Below are 24,564 nucleotides of genomic sequence, written 5' to 3'. Positions count from 1 at the left end.
CATTATTAATCATATTTACAAGATTAACAATGATAAAAAAACAAATCAAAAATTTATTTTAAAGTGTTTTTTTCTTTGGCATATTGGTTCGATGAACCATACATGTCACAATCTGATGATGTAAACAATTTAATACTTAGAATAAAATAAAAATTATCATTTCAATGAGTCATACTTGCTATAAATAACATTAGTAGTACTATCTTTTTTTAATCACCAGTCATGACACTAAATCCAAACTCATTTCTTTTCTCAAAAATTACCGACCTACATAAATTTGATAAAGACATTAATATTTTCACTAGGTGACATAAGGCATGAGTGTCCTGGTTCTCACGTGGTTCTCTCGTGAACATGAATCTTACACCATCAAGATAATGTTCTTAACGGGTAAAGTCGTAAAGTCTCACATTTAAAAAAAACTCTTAGTAGGAATTAAAGGTGGATGTCATGATCTTAGATAGGAGAGTCATAAATTTTACATAGATTATATACTAGAATGATACTGGATATATAAAAGTTCACACTATTTTAACTTGTGAGATTTTTTTTATGGGATAAAATCGTGAAGCTAGTTGAGCATCACATGTATACTTATTATTATAATTACAAAAGTATGTATAGGGTATTTAATTAAAAATAAATAGAGTGTCTTACTTTGCTTGCCATCAATTCATAAATATGGCATTTGTCAATAAATATAGAGAAAAAAATTTGTCAAAATGATTATGTGACAATGAGCATCACATGTATAGTTATTATTATAATTACAAAAGCATGTAAAAGGTATTTAATTAAAAATAAATAGAGTGTCTTACTTTACTTGCCATCAATTTCATGAATATGGCATTTGTCAATAACTATAGAGAAAAAAGATTTGTCAAAATGGATAATTATTATACTACTACTGTTCAATTTATTATATTCTATGCTATAATATATTTATGGAAAATGAAGATAAATATTGATAAGATGAATGCATGTACTTCGTTTGACCAATGGGATTTAGCAGCCGTTTGGCGTCAGCTTGAGCCCCACATCCATAGCAGAACATAATATACTACGCGCCGACTAAATGGGTCTTAGCTATTAACCTACCTTGTAGTATACGGTAATTCTGTGCAGCTTTGAACGTAATCCCTTGATCGGATGATGATCTAACCATTGAATGACATGGCATAGCTCCGTTTCTTTGTTTGTCAATGTCTTCTATGTCCTAGTTACATGTAACCCCCTCAAGTCTCAAGTTAAAACAGCAACGATTGATTCTCTCTCTTAAGACCTTTTATTTGAACTTTGAACATTTCTTTATGGTCCCATCATCTGGTGATTGGTTTCTTTTTTTTTTTCCTTTTCGGTTGGATTTCGAGTCTTCGTGTTCTATTTAATTTCTAGTTAGCTGTCAGCTTCTTGCGGGGCACGCATATTGCATCTCTCGTGCCTGGTTTTTAATCTCACTTGTTTGCTTGGCCTTGTGTTATTTATTATTGAGTGTTACTATCAAATTACAGAAAATATTTCATTTGATGGTTGTGTCTAAGTTTTCATGGTATTCTGGGATGGATGTGGGAAACCGTACGCAAGCAGGTTGGCTAAAGATCGTTTATGTAGTGTTTGCCTTCTGTTCTGCTCTCTGTCTTGGTGCTCTAAAAGGTTCGTTCTTTTTGATGTTTCATTTGCTTATTTCAATCTGGTGGTGGTTGTTCTTGATGGTTTTATGATGATTTTTCACTGAATGTTTCCAGGTTTACTTGTTGGACCTATTGCTGGTTTGGTAATGATAATTGGAAATGTTGGGGTCATCCTGGGATTGTTACCTGCACATATTGCCTGGACCGTGTACACAATTATAAGGTAAACCATCCAAGAACCTTTCTTTCCTTCAAATAGCATTGAAAGACTGTTTCTTTATGTAGTGATTCTGATTAGGAAAGATTATGTGTTATCTGGATTTGATTTTCTTGACTTGTTTCACAAAGGGTTGGTAATTGCAGGACTAATAGATTCGATGCACCCCTTAAAGTTGCTATATTGATTGCTTTGCCTGCGTTATTTGGTATATGGCTGGCTTTAAGCATAGCCGGTAGTGTTCTTCTAGGAATTGGCTATGGCTTCTTGACTCCCTGGGTTTCAGCGTTTGAAGCCTTCAGACATGGGGATAAGTCCAAGAGATTCTTTCACTGTGTGGTGGTAATTTCTGTAGTACTTCTTTTCTTATTAGGTGGTTGTTTGAATTTATTTTCTGTTTCATTCTTGTTAATTTTCTGCTATTTTATTACCTATTAGGATGGAACATGGGAAACCGTGGAAGGAAGTTGCACTGTGGTTAGAGATTTTGCAGATTTATGTTTTCATTCATACCCGCTCTACTTGAAGGAGCTTCGTGAATCCCCTGTTTCAAATGAGCTCCAAACTCTGCGGTAATGTTGGTTTTACTGGTAGCTGCCAACCAATATTGTTTTACTTGCAAATTGGAGTTAAGAAAATGAATCTACTTCTCTGATAATCAGATTGTTAGGACTTAACAGTTTTGTCTTGCAGGTTAATTCTTGTGCCAGGACTTATAGTTGTTGGATTGTTGGGACTAGTCGTGGATATTCCCTTTTATACCATAATTGCTGTGGTAAAGAGTCCATACATGTTATTCAAGGGATGGTTTCGATTGACGCATGATCTAATTAGCAGAGAAGGGCCATTTCTCGAAACAGTTTGCATCCCCATTGCTGGTTTGACAATCCTTTTCTGGCCAATTGTTGTCATTGGGAGCATATTAGTTGCTATTTTTTCAAGTTTCTTCATTGGATTGTATGGATCTGTCATCGTGTATCAGGTTGGCTTCAGGCTTCAACTGTGTCCCTATTTTCATATTTTTGCCTATTGTCAATCGATGTCAAGGAATTCTATGGATGCAGGAAAGATCATTCCAGAGAGGGGTTGCTTATGTGATTGCAATGATTGCTGAATTTGATGAGTACACAAATGATTGGCTCTATCTCAGAGAGGGGACAATCTTCCCAAAGTAATTAGCTTTCCAAATCTTTCGAACTTCTGGTTCTGACAGAACATTGCGTTTTTAACATTTTAATAGTTGAAATTTTGCATTTTTTTCACAGCCAGGCCCCGTTATCGCAAGAAAAGTGGTTCTGAACTTGAGTATTCTGTTGGGGGACTTGGTGGCAAATTCAGTTCTGCTTCTGGTGAAGCTCCTGCAATGCTCATGCCAAGCTTGGTTCATTCGGTATCAGTTAGAGAGGCAATACAAGAGGTGAAAATGGTTCAGGTAGGTTTCAGTAAAGCAACAGTTTCTGGTCACCACTAAATCAGAACTATCAGTATTCATACTGTTTTGTTTTTTCCCTGCAATGGTTTCTTTCATTCTTTCGCATATAAAGTTTACAGGATGAAAATTGTGTTGTACAGCTGAAAAGTGTTTAGTGGTTAGCTTGGTTTGTGAAGCCCCTTAAGATAGACATTTAGAAAACTTCCCGCTATGAAACAAACTATCTTAGAAAGAGTTGTACGTGAACACTGATAAAGACATCTTACTGATCTTTTACTAATCACTGGTCATCAGTCCATATCGTTTTCCTTTCATTGGATAAATGGTGAATCATATAATTGGGACGAAATGTAACAGATTTGGACGAATATTATGAAATCTTGTGAGATTAAAGGCAAGGAGCTACTGGATGCCGATGTAATAACTCCGGTGGATCTTGGTGAATGGTTGAAGGCAAAGAATGGAAATGAAGCAGTGATCATAGGTGTTGGCCTGCCATGTTATTGCTTCTTGCATACTCTCCTCAACTCCATCCGATCCGGTTCTAATGGTTTGCTAATGCTTGATGATGTTGAAATAAACCATCTGAATAGGCCAAAAGACAAACTGTTAGACTGGTTCTTTAACCCAATAATGGTCCTGAAGGAACAGATCAGGGTCATAAAGCTGGGAGACAATGAAGTTAGGCTGCTGGAAAAGTTGCTTCTTTTTGGGAGCAATACAGAACGGATGGATGGTTGGGATAACGGCAGTTCAGTGCCTCAAGATTCTCTCAGAGCTGCCCAAATTGAGGGCATAAGTAGGAGGTTTGAACTTCATCTAAACCCTGCTAATATTATATAGTACTTGGTGCTTTCCCAAATAGCTTCTGTTTGATCAATCTTTGCTTTTGATGTCAAAACAAAACCGGCAGGATGGTTGGAATGGTGAGAAGTGTATCGAAGTTGCCAACTTACAGAAGGAGATTTCGTCAAGTTGTGAAGGATTTAGTTGCACATGCTTCAGAGAAGCAGGGCATAGCTAGATGCAACTCTATGGTATCAACTTCCTGCCGTGAAGAAGTATAGCGTGAAATTATAGAAAGCTGCATATGTAATTTATACAGAGGTGTAGGCAATAAAAACCTGCTATGTTTAGATACTGTTTTTCATTAAATTTAAACCAAAAAAAAAAAGAGGTTTCAGGGCTTGAGTAAGGATCAGATTAGGCCCAGCAGATTTTAATGGAATTGGTCTTTTAAGAAGGAGATTGAGCCCATAGATTTTCCTTTGAACTTGGGTAAGAGCTGCTATATGGGCTGTCCTGATGACTAACCCAAAGAGAATGTCTTCAACCTCGAAGAAGAAATTTTACTTCTTTCCATTTTCCCCTTCCTTGAATTTCAAAATTTGGAAAACATGAAATTGAGCAAACAGGAAATCTGAAAAGTCAACAATTTACAGGCAGCAAATAGATTGTGTGTCGGGAGGAGGGCGGCACCAGATCGAAGAAGAATGGTAGGGTAATACATTACTCACCCTCAATTAATTTACCCATTGGGAAAGGTGAAATTAAATAAACTGCACGCAATTCCACGACCGCCGCTATTTCCCACGATCGCCGTCGCTTCGCTCTTCCTCCCATTTATTTTAAACCCGCTCTTCAGGACTTATATTTAACGTATTATTATATAGATTTTATGTATATTATTATTTAATTAATAAATTTATTAAAAACACTTATTTTTAATAGCTTTTGTAATCTTTCGGATGTCCTTTTTCTTTCCATGGTCAGGCAAAGTGTGCGGTTTCATGGCTGCTTGAGGGTTAATACTGTTACGGTACTTTGCCTTTTGGCGACAAGACAGTTCACAGTAGAATGCAAAATAACCCTCCGACACTGAACTCTCCCCATGCTAATGTCCATGCCCTAAGAGGAAACATTATCTCGTTGTGTTTACTTTTGTAGAAATTAAATTATACATATACATATTACGGATGTATATTTCTAAGGATTTTTTTGTTGTTGTTGTTTTGTTTGCTCAAGTTTAACATTTAAATATTTTAAAAAATATATATTAAATTGATAAATGTGATAAAGAGGACCGTGATGATAATTAAGGATTTTATATTATTATTATTATTGCTTAATTAAACCATAACGTACCGTTCCTAGTTCTCTATCATAGTCTTGTCGTAGCAAATTGGCATTTCGTAATTGCTAGCGTTTGGTAGTGATGAATTTGTTGACATGATAGCATAATGTGATTTGGTGTAATTTGTTTACTAGTAGCTCTAAATAACATGACATAAAAAGATGGAATATAAGTTTGGCAGGTGATTCCATGTCTCGGAAAGTGGTGGCAAAGGTCTACATTCTTCGTAGCATATATCATTTTAACTTGTTTGTCATATTATGTCAATCAGCCTTTCGGTTAATTTTATACTAAAGTTTTTTATAGACCAACTGTTCATTACTATCGCACATTTTAATGATGAAAGGACAGTACCAAGTTTATTAACAACATGCATAAACTACATAAATATTTTTTAAATTAAGTTCAAACCTCAATCAAAATTTTAATTATTATAGAATTATTGTCTCATTCTTACACCCGTGAAACACTTTTAATAATATTTTTTTATTTCACGAGTCTCATCATAGTTGTCAGATATATCATCAAGGATACATAAATAAATCAAGTAATCTTCTTTTTCTTTATTCAAGAAAAAGCATATCTAGTTTTCATGATCCAATCATTAATCAACATTGTGATCTGTCTCACTCAACATAAAGATTATTAATGTACTCAATCGCCCCATTATTTGTAGTTAATGGCATTTCATATTTTCACTTAATAGAATGTTATCATATATATATAAGGTACAAAACTAAGGGACATTGATACGATGAGAAGTACAGGAAGGCCGATTTCCATATTGCTTTTCCCATCTTTATCGTTAAATTGAAATCTTTATCCAATTAATACACTAGTAATTGTGATTTTTTAACTTATATGTTATGGTGGAAGGAAAAGGGATTGCAATCTCCTATGCATTTCCTTCTGACTAAATAAAGAAATAAAGCATTGTAATCCGAAATAAAAAGAAAACATTCTAACAAATATTCTGCTTCCATAGAAATAAACCAGGAAAAACAAAGCACGATATGGAAATAAAAGGAAAAAAAAAGTGGAGAATGAAATCGACTGGCACCTTATGGGATAAGATCAGCTATTCTGCTTCCATAGAAATAAACCAGGAAAAATAAAGCACGACATGGAAATAAAAGGAAAAAAAAAAAGTGGAGAATGAAATCGACTGGCACGTTATGGGATGAGATCAGCATTCCAATACTAATCACGTGTCCGTAACTTGCCCGGCATGGCGCGTGTAATTGCCGTTCACGTCATCTGATCTCTCTCTCTCTCTCCTTTTTTTTTTGGTTAATTAAGGTGATATTTTTACATTCGATGATTTTGCCAAAATATCACAAAGAAAGAGAAAATCGCAGATATATATAATTGAAAAAAAAAACAGAAAAGGACATAAATAAATAAATGTATTATTAAATTTTATTGAATTAAATAAATGCAACCAAAAAAAAATTACTACAAGCTACTAAGAATTACTGCAACTGACGCCGTACCAGAAAGAGAGAAGAGAAACAGCAGCAGCAGACAGACTTTAGCAGAAGAAACAGACACGAATTTTAGGGGCTGAAAATTTCCTAAAACCAGCAAAGTCGACTCCAAACAGAATTTCGTTATTCAAATAACCGTTTTCAATTCTCTTTGTTCTTCCCTAAGCTGATTTTCCCCCATTTTTCTTTCCCGAAGAGTCCTTCCCTCTCTCATTCTCTCCCCACATATAAATATCATCGGACCGACCTCCCTTCTTCTTTCTTCTTCTAATTCTGTACATAAAAGAAAACCCTAGAAAAGTGCGAAAAAAATAAATAAAATTACTAGTACCTAAGAGAAATCGCCATGTTGATCTTTTTCTTCTTCTTCTTCTTCTTCTAAATAAATTATTCGTTGCTTTTTTCCCCTATTTTTTCGTTTTGGCTTTTTCCTAATGGCTTTAGTCGAACCCACTCGTAACGTCCTTCCAACGGTTCTTCCTTGACAAAATCGAAGTTATACCTAAAAAAGTAAACAAAAACAAGAAAAGCTTTTTTTTAGTTTCTAATTTCCGGTTGGTTGCTAAGGAACTGTAACGACGGGAAAGAAAATCTCGGTTTTTGAAGAGAATGTGCATGAACATACTTTTCCGTAAAATGTTTTTGAAGATCTTTCTCAGCAGAAGCAAAGAATTCTTCGATTTCAGCTTTGATTGGATTGATCTTCTCCACCGTTGATCTACGGCGAGAGTTCACCTCTGATGGCTTCGACATTGAATCCTGGTCTTCTGGTTCAGCTCGGAGCTCACTCGATGGCGTCGTTTCTCTCCTGCTAGAATTCATCGAACTGCTAGAGAATTTCAGAGAAACGATTATATAAAGAAAGAGAATTTATAACGAAAAAGAAAATTTAAATGATCGAATTCAAGAGATGTGAGCAAGTAAGTTACAGTAACTTAAATAGTAAAAAAAATATTAATTTATACGTATAATTATTTTAAGAAAATTTAAATGACCTACTTCTTTTGAAATTCAAATTCAAGAGATGTGACCAAATAAATTACAGTAATTTATATATTTAAACAAAAATAAATAAAGTATAAGTATAATTATTATAAAAAAATTTAAATAATTGACTTCTTTTAAAATTCGAATTCAAAAGATGTGATCAAGTGAATTACAATAACATAAATATTAAAATAAAAATAAAAAAATTTGTACGAATAATTATTATAAGAAGGTTTCTTTTGAAACAAATTACAGTAACTTAAATATTAAAATAAAAAATAAAAAAAATTATACATTTAATTATTATAAGAAAAAATTATACAGACCTTTCTCTGCTACTAAAATATGGAGACGTTTCAACTTCAATACTCTCATCCTGCAAAAATTTTAAAAATTCTTCGAATTTAATAGCAGCAATTAAAGCTGGACAAACCGAAATTCCTAGAATCCATAAAGACAAAGCTAATTAATTTTGTTTTTGACAAAAAAGTTCGAAATTCACCTCCAGATCTGGCAATTCGATAATCCTTTTCTCGCTCGATCCGATATTGCTTGAACAACAAGACACGTCATCATCATGATCCGAGTTATGGCTCGAACACCGATTTTCCTTCCGACGATGATCCACCAAAATTCTCCGGCTTCTTAACTGGATATACGACGTCGTTGAGGAAGTTACCTTAACTTGAGCTTCTTCGTCGTCGTTTAACCTTCTGCGCTTCTTCTTAACTTTAACTGTTTCAGTTGCCGCCATGGCTCTTGTTCGAACTCCTACGTTAGCTATCTCCATAAGTGTAATTTCTCCAATTGTTCTACACTTTCTCCCCATAATTTAGAATAAGTAAAAATTCTTGATCTTTTTTCTTTCTATGTGAGAGAGAGAAAATTCGTTTTTGTTGGTTTTGAGCGTTCGTTTTCTGGCTTTTGTTAGTTTAAGATGATGATGATGAGAGGGGAGGGAACGTTGAACGGTGAGGATTCATTTTGCGGTTTTAAAGGGGTGGCTGTGGGTGATGGTGGTCCATTAACAGCGACGGGGAATCTGTAACGGGGCAATTTGACGGCGCCGTAACGCGGACCAGGGGGCTGTAAGGGAAACGCCCCGAAGTTTTGACTAATTAGGCAATGCCACGTAGTTTAATTCCCCGGATGGTGGTACGGACTCTGAAGGACAGGACGGTAATGTATGGGGACAGTCCGTTGGGAAGTAGAGAAGAAGGTTTCAGTGTCACAGGCTTGAAGCACTGGCCTGTGACATTAGCCTTAGGCGTAAGAACTGTTTAGCTGATGAAAGTACAATTGTAGCCTTATAATTGTTATTGATAGCAATAGGGTAAGCCGTCAATTATCCATTGTTGATTTATTCCTTTCCATAAATGGTTTCCAAACTAGAATTTTAGTGATGAGTTATTATTCTAATGCTATTGAGAATGTAATTTCTTTTGCATTTTCATTAAACGCGGTACAGGCAAAAGAGACACGTGTTACTAATGTATTAGATCTTTTATACGATCAAAATATTTTTAAATTTTATCTGAATTTAATTTCTTTTGCTATCAACTTTAAAACTATAATTTATTACAAATAGACAAAAAAAGAGAATTTTTGTTTCTCACGAATTAAACTAACTCACGTGAAAAGTGGTGTACTAACATAGTAATGCCTGCTGGAAGCTGTAAAAGAAGTTTCACCAATCTGAGAAAATCTCAACGAACGCGCGGTAGTTGGTCTACGATGAGTGTAATCAAGATGGTTCATTGAATGTCTTAAATTCTGTTTGCAAGGTAATTCTCTTTTTTTTTTCTTAAATAAAAAATAAAAAATAATGCAACCAAAGTAATTTTCTTATTCTTTTTTATTTTTCTTTTTTTAAAAAAGTAGTTTTCCACTGCTACTCTACTATATACTTGAAAATCATGTAAGTGTGAATTAAAATGTTTGGTTTTTTTTTTTTTACAAATACCATTTGATTGTTTTTTTTTTGTTTTACCTTTTGAAGTTATAAAAGCAACAATTAATTAACAACTAAATGCATGGTTTTGTTTTCATACGATGCAATTATGTTAGGTGTTTATTAGAAAGAAAAATAAAGTAAAATTTTATTCGAATTGTTGAGTTTTGGTTTGACTAAAATTTAAAATCCTAATTGATTAGAATTTTTGTTATGTACAATATTGAGTAATTGTACAATTTTAAACGTCTCATTTTAGATTGTGTTTTAATCATATTCTGTTTTGAACTTTTATGCTATAAAAATAGATCTTTAATCTTTAAAAGTGAAGTAATGACTTTGAAAGTCCTAGAGAAAAAATACTGTTTAGGTGAACGTTTTTTTGAGAATATTAAGAGAGGATGTAGAAAGTGCTTTTGAAAAAGAGGTTTTATTATATTTTAATTTCTCAATATATTAAACCTTTGTAAACATAAACAAGAAGCCAAATTAAATAAATTTTTAATTTTTTTTCATTTGATTGATTTTTCTGAATTTTATCATTATTTTTTGTGGATAATTTTTATAACAAGAACTTTTACTCAATCAATTAGTCATTATTTTTGTACTACTTATTCCCTTTTTTAATTTCAATCAATTATGAATTGATATTGATAATATCAAATTAACCACAAAAACATAGAGTAGAAAGCATGAAAGACCAGCAGTTTCCAGCTTAAAGAAATTTAGAGGGAATTTGCAGCGAATGTTGCGTCTGCACGATTCAAACAATTTAAAGTGATAAACACTTTAAATTGCCAGTTTTGTCTACATTGAGCATAGGGATGATCTCATTAGGGTCATCTCTCAACGTGATGGCGTTGCATTTTTTAAGAGGCAGCCGGCAACCGAGACCCCGGAAATGGTCTGGTCTTTGAGAGATGAGCTACCTAGCTACTACTAAATGCTATTCCCTTCTTGAACGTTCGATCGAGCTAGAAGACGTAGCACACATGGTCATTTAATTAAGGGCCACAAGGGCATAACAGTTAGGTAATACAGAAATGAATGCTGTAACGTGGGGACGATGACGATATATGTTTACAACTTTACATACATATCGTACATGCTGATGATCAGTTATTGCCATTGACATTGAGATTTGCATGTCACGCATGCATATATACATATATATGTGTGTAGTCTCTTCACACGTGGGGCTCGTCGGGTCCCAAAGTAGGCAACATGGACCACTCTCCAAGAAATATTCACTGTTTCTAGCTATAGTACTCTCATTGATTTTTTACCATCCATCAATATCTCAAAGCTCATTTTATATGAATATAATATCAGTTCTAAGCAATGTTAACTGATTGAAATAGTTACCTATTTTAAGTCAAAGTATGTCACTTTCTTTTATATAATTGTTAGAGTTATACAATACAAGAAGGAATTACTCTCTTCGTTTTCTCATTTTTCTTCCATCTTTAATGAAACAAGAATCTGATGAGGATCCATCGATCTAAGTACATGTACAATCACTAGAAAGCTGGCCATAGATTTTAAAATCAAAACATAATTAGGTTAATATAAAATTTTATGATGATGATCAGATTGGCTGCAGGTGCAAAAAGCATTTGCATAGAATTAGTAGTGACCTATTTCCTTATATTCTCATGCAATGGGAAAGTTGGTTGGGATGGAATCATATTTCTTGCCATCATATTCTCTAGTAAGCTTTTAGAGTGCGTGACCCCTCAAGCCTGCCCCATCTATGGAGTAATATAAGAATTTTTTCTAGATTGGTGAGGGGGTCCATGAAATTTCATACGTGTACATGCTGAACAGTGTGCAAGTACAATGGAATGATGTTTTTCAGTGAATGATTGCATTGTGTTATGCATAAAATTCTTTGAAAGAAAGAAACAAATAAAAAAAAAGAGAGAGGTTGATTTACTTCTTCCTTACTGATTTCAAACATTTTCTTTATCATTTGGTGGGTCTTACTTAACATCATATAAATGTGGAAAAAAAAATACTCCAAAATAGTACTGGAAGGTAATCATCTGCTCGTTATGGAAACTCTCTCAAGTATTTTTCAATCAAATTGGTATTTAATTCCAGTGATATGAACGACTTCTAGAATGTTATGATCACAAAAAGAGAATTTTTGAACCAAATGACTGAGCTGATTGATTCATGACCCTCCAACTACATAACCCTAATCATTACTTTTGAGCTAATGTGACATGATGTCCTAACTAAGTGTGAGGTTAAGTCTTTAATACATAATATATAAAGGTCCTTATTACGACTCACTAGAAAATAAAGGCCCTCTTTAGAGAAAATAGAAATGTAATCATTTCTATCTCCTTACTACTATTTTACTAATAAATGTATGAAATAAATTAGCCCTCCTTCGGTTAATTAAACGGTAAATTAATCAAATTAAGATGAAAAATGCAAATTGAGATTCCTTTGGTAAGATCATTAAAAAGGGTGGCGGGGGGGAGGGGAGGATAGGCAAGGGCGCATGGACCTAGGTAAGGGTGGGCACGGAAAACTATAAGAGATTTTGCCCGCTTAATTAAAAACTTTGGGCGGCTGTCACGTAAAGAGTGAGTATCTCCGCCCCTCTCCTACGGCTAAGATTTTCAACTTTAATCTCAAAGTGCTTTTTGGCCCTACTTTAGTTGAACCTTTGCATATATAATTAGTTAAAAGTTGATTGAATGATTAATTATGGGTGATTCTCACTAATTATTCCCAACTAACCCTAGCTACCTTGTAAAATGTGCTCATTGTTTTCCTTTGGTTATCCTAAAGTAACCATGTTTAAGGGGCTTAATGATGTTAATTAATTAGGATCTAAGATTGATGCAATAACTTTATGATTAGGTAGCCCTTTAGATTAATTTCTTGGATGGAATGCAATTAAGTTGAATTTTCTCATACTTTTACTCTTATATAATTCATAAATAATCTTCAATTATAAAATATAATCAAATTTACCATAGACGGTTAAGAATTTAACACATAAAATTCTTCATAATCTTAAATTTAAAAGTGCAAGAAAAAAAGGAAGGAGGTGGAAACATAAATACTACTATTTCCTTTTCTAAGCTCAATAAAGCAAGCACTACTTGGTTTGGCCTTAACGAGGATAGTCCTAGTTTGACCGGCGCGATTACTTTTCTCCTTAATATAGTAGATTAACTAGTGGTGCTTTTAGCATATACGGTTTAAAAATATATGGAGGGAGTTAAAAGTTGAAAGCTGTACGCAATGTCTAGGAAGAGAGGTGCTTGTGGGAATATTTCTAACAAAACCGCATTGATTCCAATCAACAATGATTGGGAATGCTCGGAAACCCATATATCAGAAGGGGAAATACTTGGAAAAAACCATACAATAAAGGCCCACTCTCCCTCATAAGGCAGTCCCATCAGGTCAAAACTGTTAAATGATGTTGGATCCAAATGGGGCGGGATGAAAAAATAAATAAATAAATATATATATATAAAAGAAAGGGTAGTGATGAAAGGCTATGATTGGTACATACTTTTGCAATTTTCATAGGGTTATAGCTTTCAACCAAGCAGAAGGATCAATAAAGAACTTTAGGTTTTGCTGTCTCTTTATGGCACTAAACAGTGGGGAAAAGATTTTGAATGCAAAGACCTGCTAAAAGGAAGAGTGATACTGATATGGGAGGGAAAAGAAAGCAAGTGAAAAAGCAAGATGAAGAATCTCAAGGCATATAGGCGTAAAATGGAAGCAATGTATGCAAAATCATAAACCAAATCCTTTGATTTGAGCTTTCCAGATATGTGAACTATGGATTCCTTTCATGTCCAAAGACAACATGTCGATCCTCTCTTTTGAATTATGATTATTGTTGCTCATGAGAAGAAAAGAAAAGGGAGAAATTTGGGTCCTCTCAATTCCCAAAAGCAACCCTTTTTTTCTTTCCGAAGTCGGGGCTTTCAGCTTTGCATCAGACATTTTTTCAGGACCCCTCACTCGCTCTATCTTTCCTTTTAAAAGTAAGACTTTTGCGGCTTACGTCTTTTGCTTCTTTTTAAAGTCATACGAAAACATTAAGGCTTCATGGACAATATTGAGTGGGACTGGTACTACGTTCTTTTCTTTTACATGGGGATTTTTATTTGAAAGATCTCTGAATAAATCTTAACTTGATCAAAGTCTAGTTTCTTGCCTTTGGAAAACCGCCACGTTTCTGTCATGAGAATGGGATTGGGATGCCCCAATTTGGTTGGTGGATTGGTGGCCTAGTGGGGCACTGTTGCCAAATGGTCAAGGCAAAGGGTTTGGCATGATCGATTTGAACAAAACAAGGGAAAATGGCAATTGGACAAGATAAGAAAGCACCCATTTGTCTTGAAAGAAGAGAGAGAGAGGAATAAATGTACCTGTTTATAAGTAGTGAAATAAATTTTACTGACTTCGTTGATGTACTTGTAAATATTTGAAAGGGGTTTCCATCATCAAAGTTACACAAAGTTTTGTCCATATAAAAAGACAATTGACCCGGCAAGGGAAAAAAACAAATTAAGGACAATGGCCTTGGAAGATAAAGAAGAGAAAATAATACAACCAATGATTTTCTTTGTTGTTTTCCAGCAAAGTAATTTTTAATTGTTTGGTTCAATAGAAAGAGAGGGGCAAAAAAAAACTTAGCATAGAGTTTGTGTGAACATACAATAAATAAGAATCTGAACAAATAATAAAATTAAAAAAGTCTCTATAAAAGCACTTTCAATAAACTAATGATTATAATCTTTTCAAATAAGTAATGATGAATTCTTTAGAATGATTGCATTATTCACATCCTGTTATAGATCTTTTTCTTTTATCCAGACACTAGGACAAAACACAAAGCTCCCGCTTCATTCATACGGAATCCAATCCATAGTTGATGCTTTGATAGCTATCCTGCCTGCTGAATCAAGCATTTTGAGCATTGTGCCAAAAGCACTTTGTCACCCAACTTGAAAAACCTTATCTACATTTGTCTAAGATAAAGTAGAGGGAGTTGTGCAAAAAGAAAATTTAAACAAAAGGGATTTTTTCCCATTGAAACTTGCGGCAACCCAAAGGAAAATACTTCAATGGAAGTGTGTCCGATAATTGAAAGTCTTTGTTAATAGTGGTCCAATATATTGGAGGGGAGAAAATTTACAAAAAAGAAAATGGTCAGAAACCCTAAAGGTGAAATGGAATTGAACAAAGAGAGATGGAGATAACTCTCCCTTGATTGGTCAATTTAACCTCGGTACCTACCTACCGGGTTTTCCCAAGACTCTGTCCCAAAACAATGTAGAAGCATCGTCTCTGCATATCGTACAGTGCTTGCCACCAACAAACGTTTTAGATGTACGTTTCTACTGGTTAATTCGACTTTTTCCTAAACTCGAGGACCACCACGGAAGTTGAACTCTTTCTTCTAAAAGAAAATAATGCTACAATTATTTGTAGAGTTTGATTCAAATCTGTATGTCTTCCATGCATGCTTCGCCACGGCCACTACTTTATTTCTCGTTTCTCTTATCCCCTTTGCAGATTGGGATCGAGCAATGTGATCAGAACTCAACAACGTGGACATGAAACATTGTTATCCAAACTTTAAATGACTAAAATTTTCGTTTCCATGAACTTCTCATCTCTTCCTTTCAAGATACACTCCAAATTCCATTGTAGAATTAAGTTGGTTCACGTGGTGGGCCTTTAAATTTTTTTTTTTCTTGTTATTCTTGTGTGAGGAATCCGCTGGGATTCATATTCATTAATATCGTTCAGTATCAGAACCCCTTGAGCAACCGACTGACAAGGGGTACCCTAATGATTATCGGGCCTTTCGAAATCCCTGCTCGGCCTCTGACAAAACTTCTACGAAATATCTGCTTTTTGGGGGTCATAATAATGCTTGCCAAGTACTGTTTTGTTTCTCTCTTTCTTATAGGACATTGTACCTCTTAAAACATGGGGGTCCTTAGAAATTTAACAGCCCACCCTAGCATGGCGTTAAAAAGAGCCAGGTCCTTGTAAATATCAGATTGGGCCCTTGAAAAAATTAAAATAAAAATAAACAACTTACGAACTTACATAAGAACAGCATTGAGTCAGGTCCTTCGGTGTGTCCACCAACAATTTGCCTTCTTTTTGCCGGGGGGGGATGTCTTAAATCATTGCTGGTAACACAGTCGTTAAGGGTGGACCTAGGGGCTGCCCGTTGCCCTGCCTAATCGAGGGACATTTGCTTATTTTTCTACATGGATAACGTTACTAGGATTCCTTTTCAATTTGTCGTCTAAACTTAACTTTGCCAAGATCATCAAATAAAACTACTACCACTACATATTTTTTTCAATGAAAGAGTTAAAAATGGTACCTCTGTAATCTCTAGTATAATTTTTTGTTCTAGTTAAATCACTGTTCTCCCTCCGACAAATATATAGAAAGCATTGCTGCAGATAATCTTTCTCCTCTCTGAGGATGTGATCATCCCCTCACATTTTCCACCACATTGACACTTTCCCTTTCTCCCTTTCTCACGCGTCCTTTACCTTAACTATGCTCTACAACACTATTTATGGTCAATCCTTTTCATGGATAAGCCTTCCACGGGGACGTCACTGTACTACTCTCTCACATTCTAACACGTGGTGTGGCCCTTCAACATTCCCTTCATTTTGCTTGATTTAAATTTATGAAAATTGTAAAAGGAAAATTATTTCTTTCTCTTGTTTTTAGCAAGGAAAAGGAAATTTTTTTCTAATTTTTTAAAAAATGGAAAAGAAGGTAAAAGAAGAAGGGAAGAAAAGCGGGGCCGCGAGATGGGGCGGAGCCCATTGTCAGTGAAGAGGGGCTGACCGAACCCGGAAGAGTGTCTGCATAAGAGCATTGGATTCCGAAAATTTGTCGTGGAGAGCGGGCTCTACAAAACGACAGGTAGTCGTGGCGTGGATATCACCGCATTTTATGCGGGCTGGCCGTACCTTATACAAATACAGATAAAATAATATTTTGTTTTTCTCTTTATATTATTATTATAATGTTTGCAAGCTAGATCGGAGATGATGCTCCGAATCATGCCCTTTCTTTTTCTTGTGTTTTGTCTTTTCGCCATTCGAGCTGCTCTCTCCTTTGTTTTTTTGCCTTAAAGAGAAAAAAAAAATCAAAAACAAAAAAATAAAAATCGAAGGTCTTTTTGTTTTATAATGTCCAACCATGTGAAAGCATGGTGGATTTAGATAATGAGAAATTTCGATGGAATTTCTAGATTGAATATGAAGGGTAGCTATTGATGCTTATTAGGAAAAAAAAATTAATCATAAATTGTTTTTAAATGATAAAAGATAACACAATAAATATTTAAATATTTGTTTCATTTGTTGATGTATAATCTCTCTATTTAAATAATAAAATTCAAATCATTCCTCATTCAATTATAAAAAAAATAACACAATAAAGTGCATGTTTTTTTTAAATAACAATTGTAAAATATATTTCTTTTTTAAGAGAAAAATATTTCATTAAGTAAATTTAAGTAACATTCAAATTAAAGAACTGAGATTCAAGAAATGCGCATAGATAAAGCCTGCGTAATTTCATTCTTTACTTTTTGGTTAATGTTATGAAAATTACTTAAAACATATCAAAGATAATATTTACATAAATTAAATAAATAAAAAATATAAAATTTTATGTGACTCTATACTTTATCTACATTCACAGAGTAAAATAATTTTTTTATTTCTAAAAAATTATAGATTTCTTTAGTAACTTATCAAAGCAATCCATAGATATTTTGTATACTTACCTTTCAACAGTCTCACAAAACACTTACTCACTTTAACTCCAATAGAATTACAAGCCAACCTTATCTAGATCTCATAGAAGCATTATCTTATTAAACCCACTTTTATAATATAAAAGTATAAAATATAATACGATTAAGATTCAATGTAAAATAAGAAGTTTAATTTTATAATATAAAAGTAATATTATAGATAAATTAAAATTTTAATTGATTAAAATTTTGAATTTTATTTGATCCGAAACTCAAAAACGAATAAAAGACAGATATGATGTAAGGAACGTCCTAAATGATACTTAAAACAGGACCCAACAGTGAAAGAATTTGAGTTGAATCAAGTTGGAGATTGGGGTAGGCAGAAATTTTAACTGGAATTAAATTTGGATTTCGGTGAATACTGAACATTCTTAAATGTGAGTCAACTTGTACATTTGCTTACTCACATGTTATATATAAAAAATTAAAATGCACATGGTGATATGTGCCCAAGAATAGTCTTTCCTAGCTCTTCAATTTTAATTGGTTTTCCTTTTTTTTTTTAATTTTATTCATTTACTAGGTCCAGCTTATTGGACCCATACTAGCTTTAGACTATATATATATAGAGAGAGAGGTAAATTTATTCCACATTTTCATTTACTCTAACAATTTCCAAACTTCGACTTGGGACCTTCATATCCAAAAAACAAAAGAAAACTCTCTCTCTCTCTCTCTCTAACAATTTAAATGACAAAGTTGTGGACTTAATTTGAGTCATCAACAATAAGTTAGTCCATCAACCCAAGTCCTAGAGCAATCCAATCTTCAATGTGGGAATGGGTCCAATTCATTTATATCCATGTTAAAGCCCAAATATAAGATTGGGCTTCTCACAGAAAAAATCCCATGAAAATGAGCAAAAATGCAGAGGAAAAGAAAGATGGGTTACAAATAAAGAGATAACAAAGCGGGAGAGGACAGGAAAAAAAAAGTGTGAAAGAAAGAAAAATGGTGGGGGCCTCTTCTTTGCAACCGAGGATGATCTCTTCTTTTGTTGGTGATCGTTTAGTTCAATCAAGACAGCCTCTTTCTCAACTATTTAATTACAACCCAGGTTTTGTTTTTGTTGCTGTAATACCTTGTTCAGCTTTTTATTTACTTTAGGTTCTGCTTTCATTTTATATATTGCAGTATTTAGTAACCACTTTACTTTTTTCTATGGACCCAAAGCTTGAAATTTGATGTTTTCTAGTTGATAGTAAGTTAAGATGTTTAAAACCCGGATGGAGTTTATGGTGTTAGGTTGGGAAGTGGACTGCTTTGAGCATAAAATGATGATTTTAAGTATAGTAGTGCAAATAAACAGGTTTTGGGATTTTAGGGCCCAAACAGGATTTTTCAAATTATGCAGTGTTGAACTATTTGAGATAGTCTGAGCATGGTCTATTTGATACTTTTAGGTTCGGTGGGAGCAGTGACTTCTGTCTTAGTAAAGCTACACCGTGATGCTGAAAAGGCATGCTTTTGCTGGAATACAGATAGTTTATATATGATTGAATTGTTGCATTTGTATGACAAAACTTACACTTTGTTTGGTAGGAAGGAAGGGAAAAAAGTGAGGAAAGAAAAAATAAAGGAGAGGAAGGAAGTTTTCCTGTTTTTGTTTGGTATGAAGATAGAAAATAGAGGGAAAGACAGAGACTATGTGTAAAATTGAAAATGAAATTATTAAGTAGAAAGAGTGTTTTCCTCCCAATTTGAAAGGATTAAATTTGGAGGGAATGGAAATGTGCAATTCCATCCATATTCGTTCCCCCCTCCTATTTCCCTCTTACCAAAGGAAGGGAACTGAGAAGGAAAGAAACACTATTCCTCCACTCCTTTTCCTTCCTTCCTCTTTCCCTTCTACCAAACATAGTCTTAGTGTTATGTTACTGTAATTATGTTTTAATATGGTGATTAGGATAAAGATGGTTTGTCATTGACCATTTATTCGTTTTTGTTCCTATTGTCTTTATTTGCATTCACAGGTTGTAAGCATGTGTCAATGCAATCATCTAGAACGTTCTCTGGCTTAACCAATCTCTTATTCAATAGAAGGTATGATAGAAGACTCTCTGATTGAACATGTTTGCTATTTGAGACACAGGTGCAAGAAACAGAGCCTCACTTTTTCCCCTTAGATTCTATATTTTCATCAATATTCTTTTGGTATGATAATATAAAGCTTTATGTAGTGCTTGCTATATGTTTCTGTTGTTTACAAATCTCGTTGCGCAGAGGAAACTGTCTCTCTATCTTCCTTTTGTTAATTTATTCTCATATTTTATTTATTAAAAGGTTCTATTGGGGAAAGATATTCTCATAGTTGATGTATTACAAAGTGATATGTGGGAGGAAATGCATCTTGGGTACCTTGCAGCTTGCTCCTTGGTAATCTATATGGTTTGCTAATTGCATCTATAACTCTATAAGAAAGTTTCCCTAATAGCATACTAAGCAGGAACATGCACATGCATACCTGCACATTTGACAGTTTAATGGTTATAATTAGGTGCAATTTGGAGGAAGTGCCAAACAGCAAGCGCAAACGTCTGAGACCTGGCAAGATATCTCCTCGTCGACTTGTTCCAAATCATATACAAAGGCCACCTTATGTCAAAACTCGGATGGCGCCTGGAATTGCCAGTGGACATGAAGTGCATGATCTAAAGGGCATAGAATGCATGAGAGCTTCGGGAAGGCTTGCAGCACAGGTTCTCAATTATGCCGGGACCTTAGTGAAGGTAATATTGTATTTCTTAAGGCCTGCATGTCCTCCTAACCGGTCTTTCAGTTTTGCTTGTTGTAAAATTCTACTTTTATTAAGCTGCATTCATGGTACAAAGCAGCCTTGCAATTCATCATTCTTCTTCTGTTGTTAGTTTACTTAATAGACAGTTGGAGGGCTGCAGTTATGCGTGAATTACATAGAAGGTTGGTGGTTTGTCTCTAAGATTTAGATGTTTACTTCTGTTGGCAGCCAGGCATAACAACTGATGAAATTGACCAAGCAGTTCATCAAATGATTATCGATAATGGAGCATATCCTTCACCTCTTGGCTATGGTGGATTTCCAAAAAGTGTTTGCACATCAGTGAATGAATGCATTTGCCATGGAATACCAGATTCTTGTCCACTTGAGGTCCTTTCTATTTAGGTTCTTAAACTGCTTCCTGTATTCTATGTTATTGTTTGTATGAATATAGAAAATCACAAGTACATGTTTTCATTTGCAGGATGGTGATATAATCAATATTGATGTCACAGTGTATCTAAATGTAAGTAACTTTTTCTATAAGTAATTTTTGATTGAGTGGCATACCCCAGATGGTTTTCTTTTGGAATTCTCCCACAGATTATGTCTGACCACATATTTCTACGTTGATTTTTCTATGGTTTGAGTGTTGGAGATCATCCCAAAGTGGCCATTGACACATTAACATATGTTGAACTCATGTTTTTTCTGATAATTGGTCGCTGCAATTCTGCAACTTCTGATCTTTATGTTTTGGAGCATTCATTAATGGGACAGAGGTTTGCAGGGTTATCATGGTGATACATCAGCAACTTTCTTTTGTGGAGATGTTGATGAGGAAGCAAGTAACCTTGTGAAGGTAACTTTCTTTAGTTTAACCTCTAAGAGTAATATGATGATTTACTTGTCATGGTTGACTAGATGCATAAACTTGTTCCTCTTCGACATGATTTTCTTGTTGGAAAATATAGAACAAGATTATGACTGTTGATGATTGAATATAATTGAAGTAATAAAACAGTCATTCTCATTTTTAGAGATGTAATCAGCTTGTTAGTGGTCTGATCTGTGAGAAGATTTAAGCTTCTCAAGACACCGTATCAGGTTTGGTCAATAGTTGAAATTCTACAGGGGGTTGTCCTTCTGCAAATGACCTTATATATATGTATGTATGTATGTATGTATGTATGTGTATATATATATATGTGTATGTATGTATATATGTCTTATTGTTGTTAAAAAAGAAAAATTTTGTTCTAAAACCAAGGCTAAGATGTATAATAAATGTTCATTTTGCTTATCTGATTGAGTGAGCTGAGGGTATCTATGATTTTGCCTGGTTTAGTTCTTTTTGTTGTTGAAACTAGGCTTAGCCTTTTTGCTGAACATATTGATCCTTTGTCTTTGACTTGGCCATTAATTGTTAATTATCTTGAATCAATTCTGTTTATTACACTTTGAAATTTCAAGTGTTTCTTTTTGTACTTGAGTGTTTGGGATTTTCATTTTGAAATGGTATTTCTGCTGACCTAAGTTTAGAAGTTAATAGTTTGTTTGACCCGTGGTTTTCTGCCCCAATTACATGCTACTAGAAATTTTGGTTGGATGCATGATTAGGTAACCAAAGAATGCCTGGATAAAGCAATATCAATATGTGCACCAGGAGTGGAGTTCAAGAAAATCGGCAAAACAATTCAGTAAGGCACTTGATATAGTCTTTGTGTGTCTGTTTTCAAATTCTGTATCATCTGCATTCTTTAACAGCAAAATGCTGTGGTAATATACTAATTTTAGGCTCATTATACTTTTCATGTTTGCATTTATTTTTTTCTGGTTGTGGTGAATATCGTAACTCATAACTTGCTTTTCTTACCTTTCCATGTGTAAGTTATAAATATTTGAGAAATATAGAGGATGCTTGAATTTGACAGTACAGTCAATCTAAATCTTGATACTTCAAGCTTTGATTATATATGGAGAGTGTGGTGTGTGTCTTGTTACGGTGAAAACTTGAAGATTACTACTGATGTTTTTTTCTCCCATTCTTTTAATCAAAGAATTCATTTATCTTTTATTACATCCTTTTCAGTTTAAGATGACTTTATCTTTTTTAGTTTTCTCTGTATATATATATATATATGTATATCTGTTACCACTCTTTTTGATGCTCACTTGTAATTTATGATTTTTTAAGTGACCATGCAGACAAATTTCGTTATGGTGTTGTCCGGCAATTTGTTGGCCATGGGGTTGGACGGGTTTTTCACGCTGATCCTGTTGTTCTACACTTCAGTAACTATGCTAACTCCGATCTTTTTACCTTTGCTATTTGATTCTAGACTATGATTTTATATTTCTATTGACTTCTACTTATCTTTCTCACGATGGAGTTGCCTTTTAAAATTCTCATGGAAGGTGGGAGAAGGGGGATTGTTTGATCTATTGGGTTTGATATTTTGGGCAATTAAGTTAGTGGTAAGCTCATACTTTCTGAAATGATATGAGAAGGTCAATATGTCAAATGTTAGAAATAAATGCTTCAACCGTACTTGTTTCTTAAGTCATACCAGGTTGTTGGTAAAATTGGTAGTATAGCAATTTTCAGATAAGACTTTTTCAAAATTAAGCAGTGGCAGGAGTAGTTCCACTGCTGAATAGTTATAGAAACATGTGCCTTGATATCATGGCAACTTTTCTTTTGTGGCCTGTGGGAAGGGAAACTTTTATCCTCTAGATGGCCCCATCTCTACTTGTGCATACATACACGAGCATTTTCTACTGGAAGCCCACAAAATAACTGAATAATATTTCTTTTTAATTTCAGGGAACAATGGTGGTGGATGCATGGTCTTGAACCAGACTTTCACTATCGGTATTCTATTCATCCTTGAATTTAAGTTCTACTAAAGTGATGGTTGATTAACATTCATGCTTGTGGTCCTGGGTACTGAGTTGGCCTAACAGGCTAACATAATTATCTTATTAACTATAGTTTGAAGTAGATATATAAACTGGAACGAATGACATACACTTTATATCATCATATGGTATCACTAGGTTATTGATTCTTTTATTTTCACTTTTTGCAGAACCAATGCTAACGATAGGCAGCATTAATCCAGTAATGTGGGATGATAACTGGACAGTGATCACAGCAGATGGGAGCCTGTCAGCACAGTTCGAGCACACTATTCTTATAACCGAACACGGGGCTGAAATATTGACCCACTGTGAAGATTGAATTGATATTGCACCATGCAGCAAGCACCGGCACATCCATCCATTTTGGAATTTTTATCATCCACATTTGCTTGACGTGCCTCTTCCAAACCAAAATTTTCACACAGGAGAAGGCACTCCATTGTTGTGTTGTTAAAACTCTAACATGCATATGTAATATCGTCTTCTACAAGGTAATTTTTACCTTCCTTTATGAGGCTGCAGATGAAAAATTAATTTCATCATGCCAAGTACTTGGTTTTGTTATGTAATTTATATTATTTTTCCTGTTTATTCCGTTAAAAACCCTTGATGAATACAACTGTAAATCAACCAACTAGTTATTCTTTTTCATGATTTATCAATGAAATCAATCTCTCAAGTGATTATAGTTTTTGTGGGATATCAAATATATCTTGGTTCTCATCAAATACTCAATCATGTGTCAACTACAATTTGATCTTTTTAAGTAGAGAGATGACGACCACAAGCTTGTTCTCATCAAAGTTTCCATCATGTATTTATCTACAATATGACCCTTCAGAGAAGAGATAACGACCACAAGCTTTTGCTGGAGCTGTTATTTTGTTTTCTCTTCCGTCTATCTTTCTTTTAGCTTAGCTGAGATGGTAGTGTTTCACTATGCAAAACATTTTAAGTTTGGATAACCATTTATAACATTTGGTCTTTATTCCTTAATGAATGGCTGATGACCCTAAAGAGTATGAGAAAGAAAAAAAGGTCGATGCTGAGCATGTTCTTGCTTTCTTTCCCAACCGTTCAATTGTCTGGTTTTAGGCAAATTAAGAGTACATAATGATACAAGAAATGATTTTGCTTAGGCCAGGAGATAACTAAATGAATAGCGAAATGGCATTCCCATCTTCAAAAGAAGTATGGGATGGATAGCA

At 34.2% G+C, this 24,564-nt stretch overlaps 3 protein-coding genes across 10 annotated transcripts; 2 read left to right on the top strand and 1 right to left on the bottom strand.

Moving 5' to 3' along the window:
* Window positions 1,277-4,521, top strand: LOC18611109 (uncharacterized membrane protein At3g27390). Of its 2 annotated transcripts, none has more exons than XM_018122058.1 (9): window positions 1,277-1,653; window positions 1,746-1,854; window positions 1,980-2,190; window positions 2,287-2,420; window positions 2,542-2,830; window positions 2,913-3,019; window positions 3,118-3,280; window positions 3,638-4,086; window positions 4,194-4,521. In XM_018122058.1, the coding sequence occupies exons 1-9, from the start codon at window positions 1,527-1,529 to the stop codon at window positions 4,345-4,347; spliced, it is 1,743 nt and encodes a 580-aa protein (XP_017977547.1). In that variant the 5' UTR covers window positions 1,277-1,526; the 3' UTR covers window positions 4,348-4,521. The 2 variants fall into 2 exon arrangements, with proteins under 2 accessions (XP_017977547.1, XP_007047226.2); XM_007047164.2 differs by having other exon boundaries at window positions 1,278-1,653; window positions 1,995-2,190; window positions 4,194-4,412.
* LOC18611108 (cyclin-dependent kinase inhibitor 7) lies at window positions 6,812-8,858 on the bottom strand. Of its 2 annotated transcripts, none has more exons than XM_018126057.1 (4): window positions 8,391-8,858; window positions 8,215-8,264; window positions 7,527-7,730; window positions 6,812-7,403 (listed from the first exon to the last, which is right to left on the bottom strand). In XM_018126057.1, the coding sequence occupies exons 1-4, from the start codon at window positions 8,715-8,717 to the stop codon at window positions 7,289-7,291; spliced, it is 696 nt and encodes a 231-aa protein (XP_017981546.1). In that variant the 5' UTR covers window positions 8,718-8,858; the 3' UTR covers window positions 6,812-7,288. The 2 variants fall into 2 exon arrangements, with proteins under 2 accessions (XP_017981546.1, XP_007047224.2); XM_007047162.2 differs by having other exon boundaries at window positions 7,527-7,727; window positions 8,391-8,857.
* LOC18611107 (methionine aminopeptidase 1D, chloroplastic/mitochondrial) lies at window positions 18,525-24,049 on the top strand. 6 transcript variants are annotated; one of them, XR_001926242.1, is made up of 11 exons: window positions 18,525-18,751; window positions 19,668-19,737; window positions 20,192-20,423; window positions 20,660-20,821; window positions 20,916-20,957; window positions 21,222-21,293; window positions 22,052-22,131; window positions 22,629-22,726; window positions 22,850-22,909; window positions 23,259-23,306; window positions 23,524-23,571. XR_001926242.1 is itself a non-coding variant. In XM_018114222.1 (11 exons), exons 3-11 carry the CDS (start codon window positions 19,685-19,687, stop codon window positions 23,673-23,675), a joined length of 939 nt encoding a protein of 312 aa, XP_017969711.1. In that variant the 5' UTR covers window positions 18,669-18,751; window positions 19,098-19,153; window positions 19,668-19,684; the 3' UTR covers window positions 23,676-24,049. The 6 variants fall into 6 exon arrangements, 5 of the variants coding, with proteins under 5 accessions (XP_017969712.1, XP_007047220.1, XP_017969711.1 ...); XM_018114222.1 differs by lacking the exon at window positions 22,850-22,909 and adding an exon at window positions 19,098-19,153 and having other exon boundaries at window positions 18,669-18,751; window positions 23,524-24,049; XM_007047158.2 differs by lacking the exon at window positions 22,850-22,909 and having other exon boundaries at window positions 18,537-18,751; window positions 23,524-24,049.

This window comes from Theobroma cacao, chromosome 1, assembly GCF_000208745.1.
Source record: "Theobroma cacao cultivar B97-61/B2 chromosome 1, Criollo_cocoa_genome_V2, whole genome shotgun sequence".
NCBI classification, from domain to species: Eukaryota; Viridiplantae; Streptophyta; class Magnoliopsida; order Malvales; family Malvaceae; genus Theobroma; species Theobroma cacao.
Note: the sequence above shows the minus strand (reverse complement) of the source record. Positions and strands in the feature narration are given on the sequence as shown.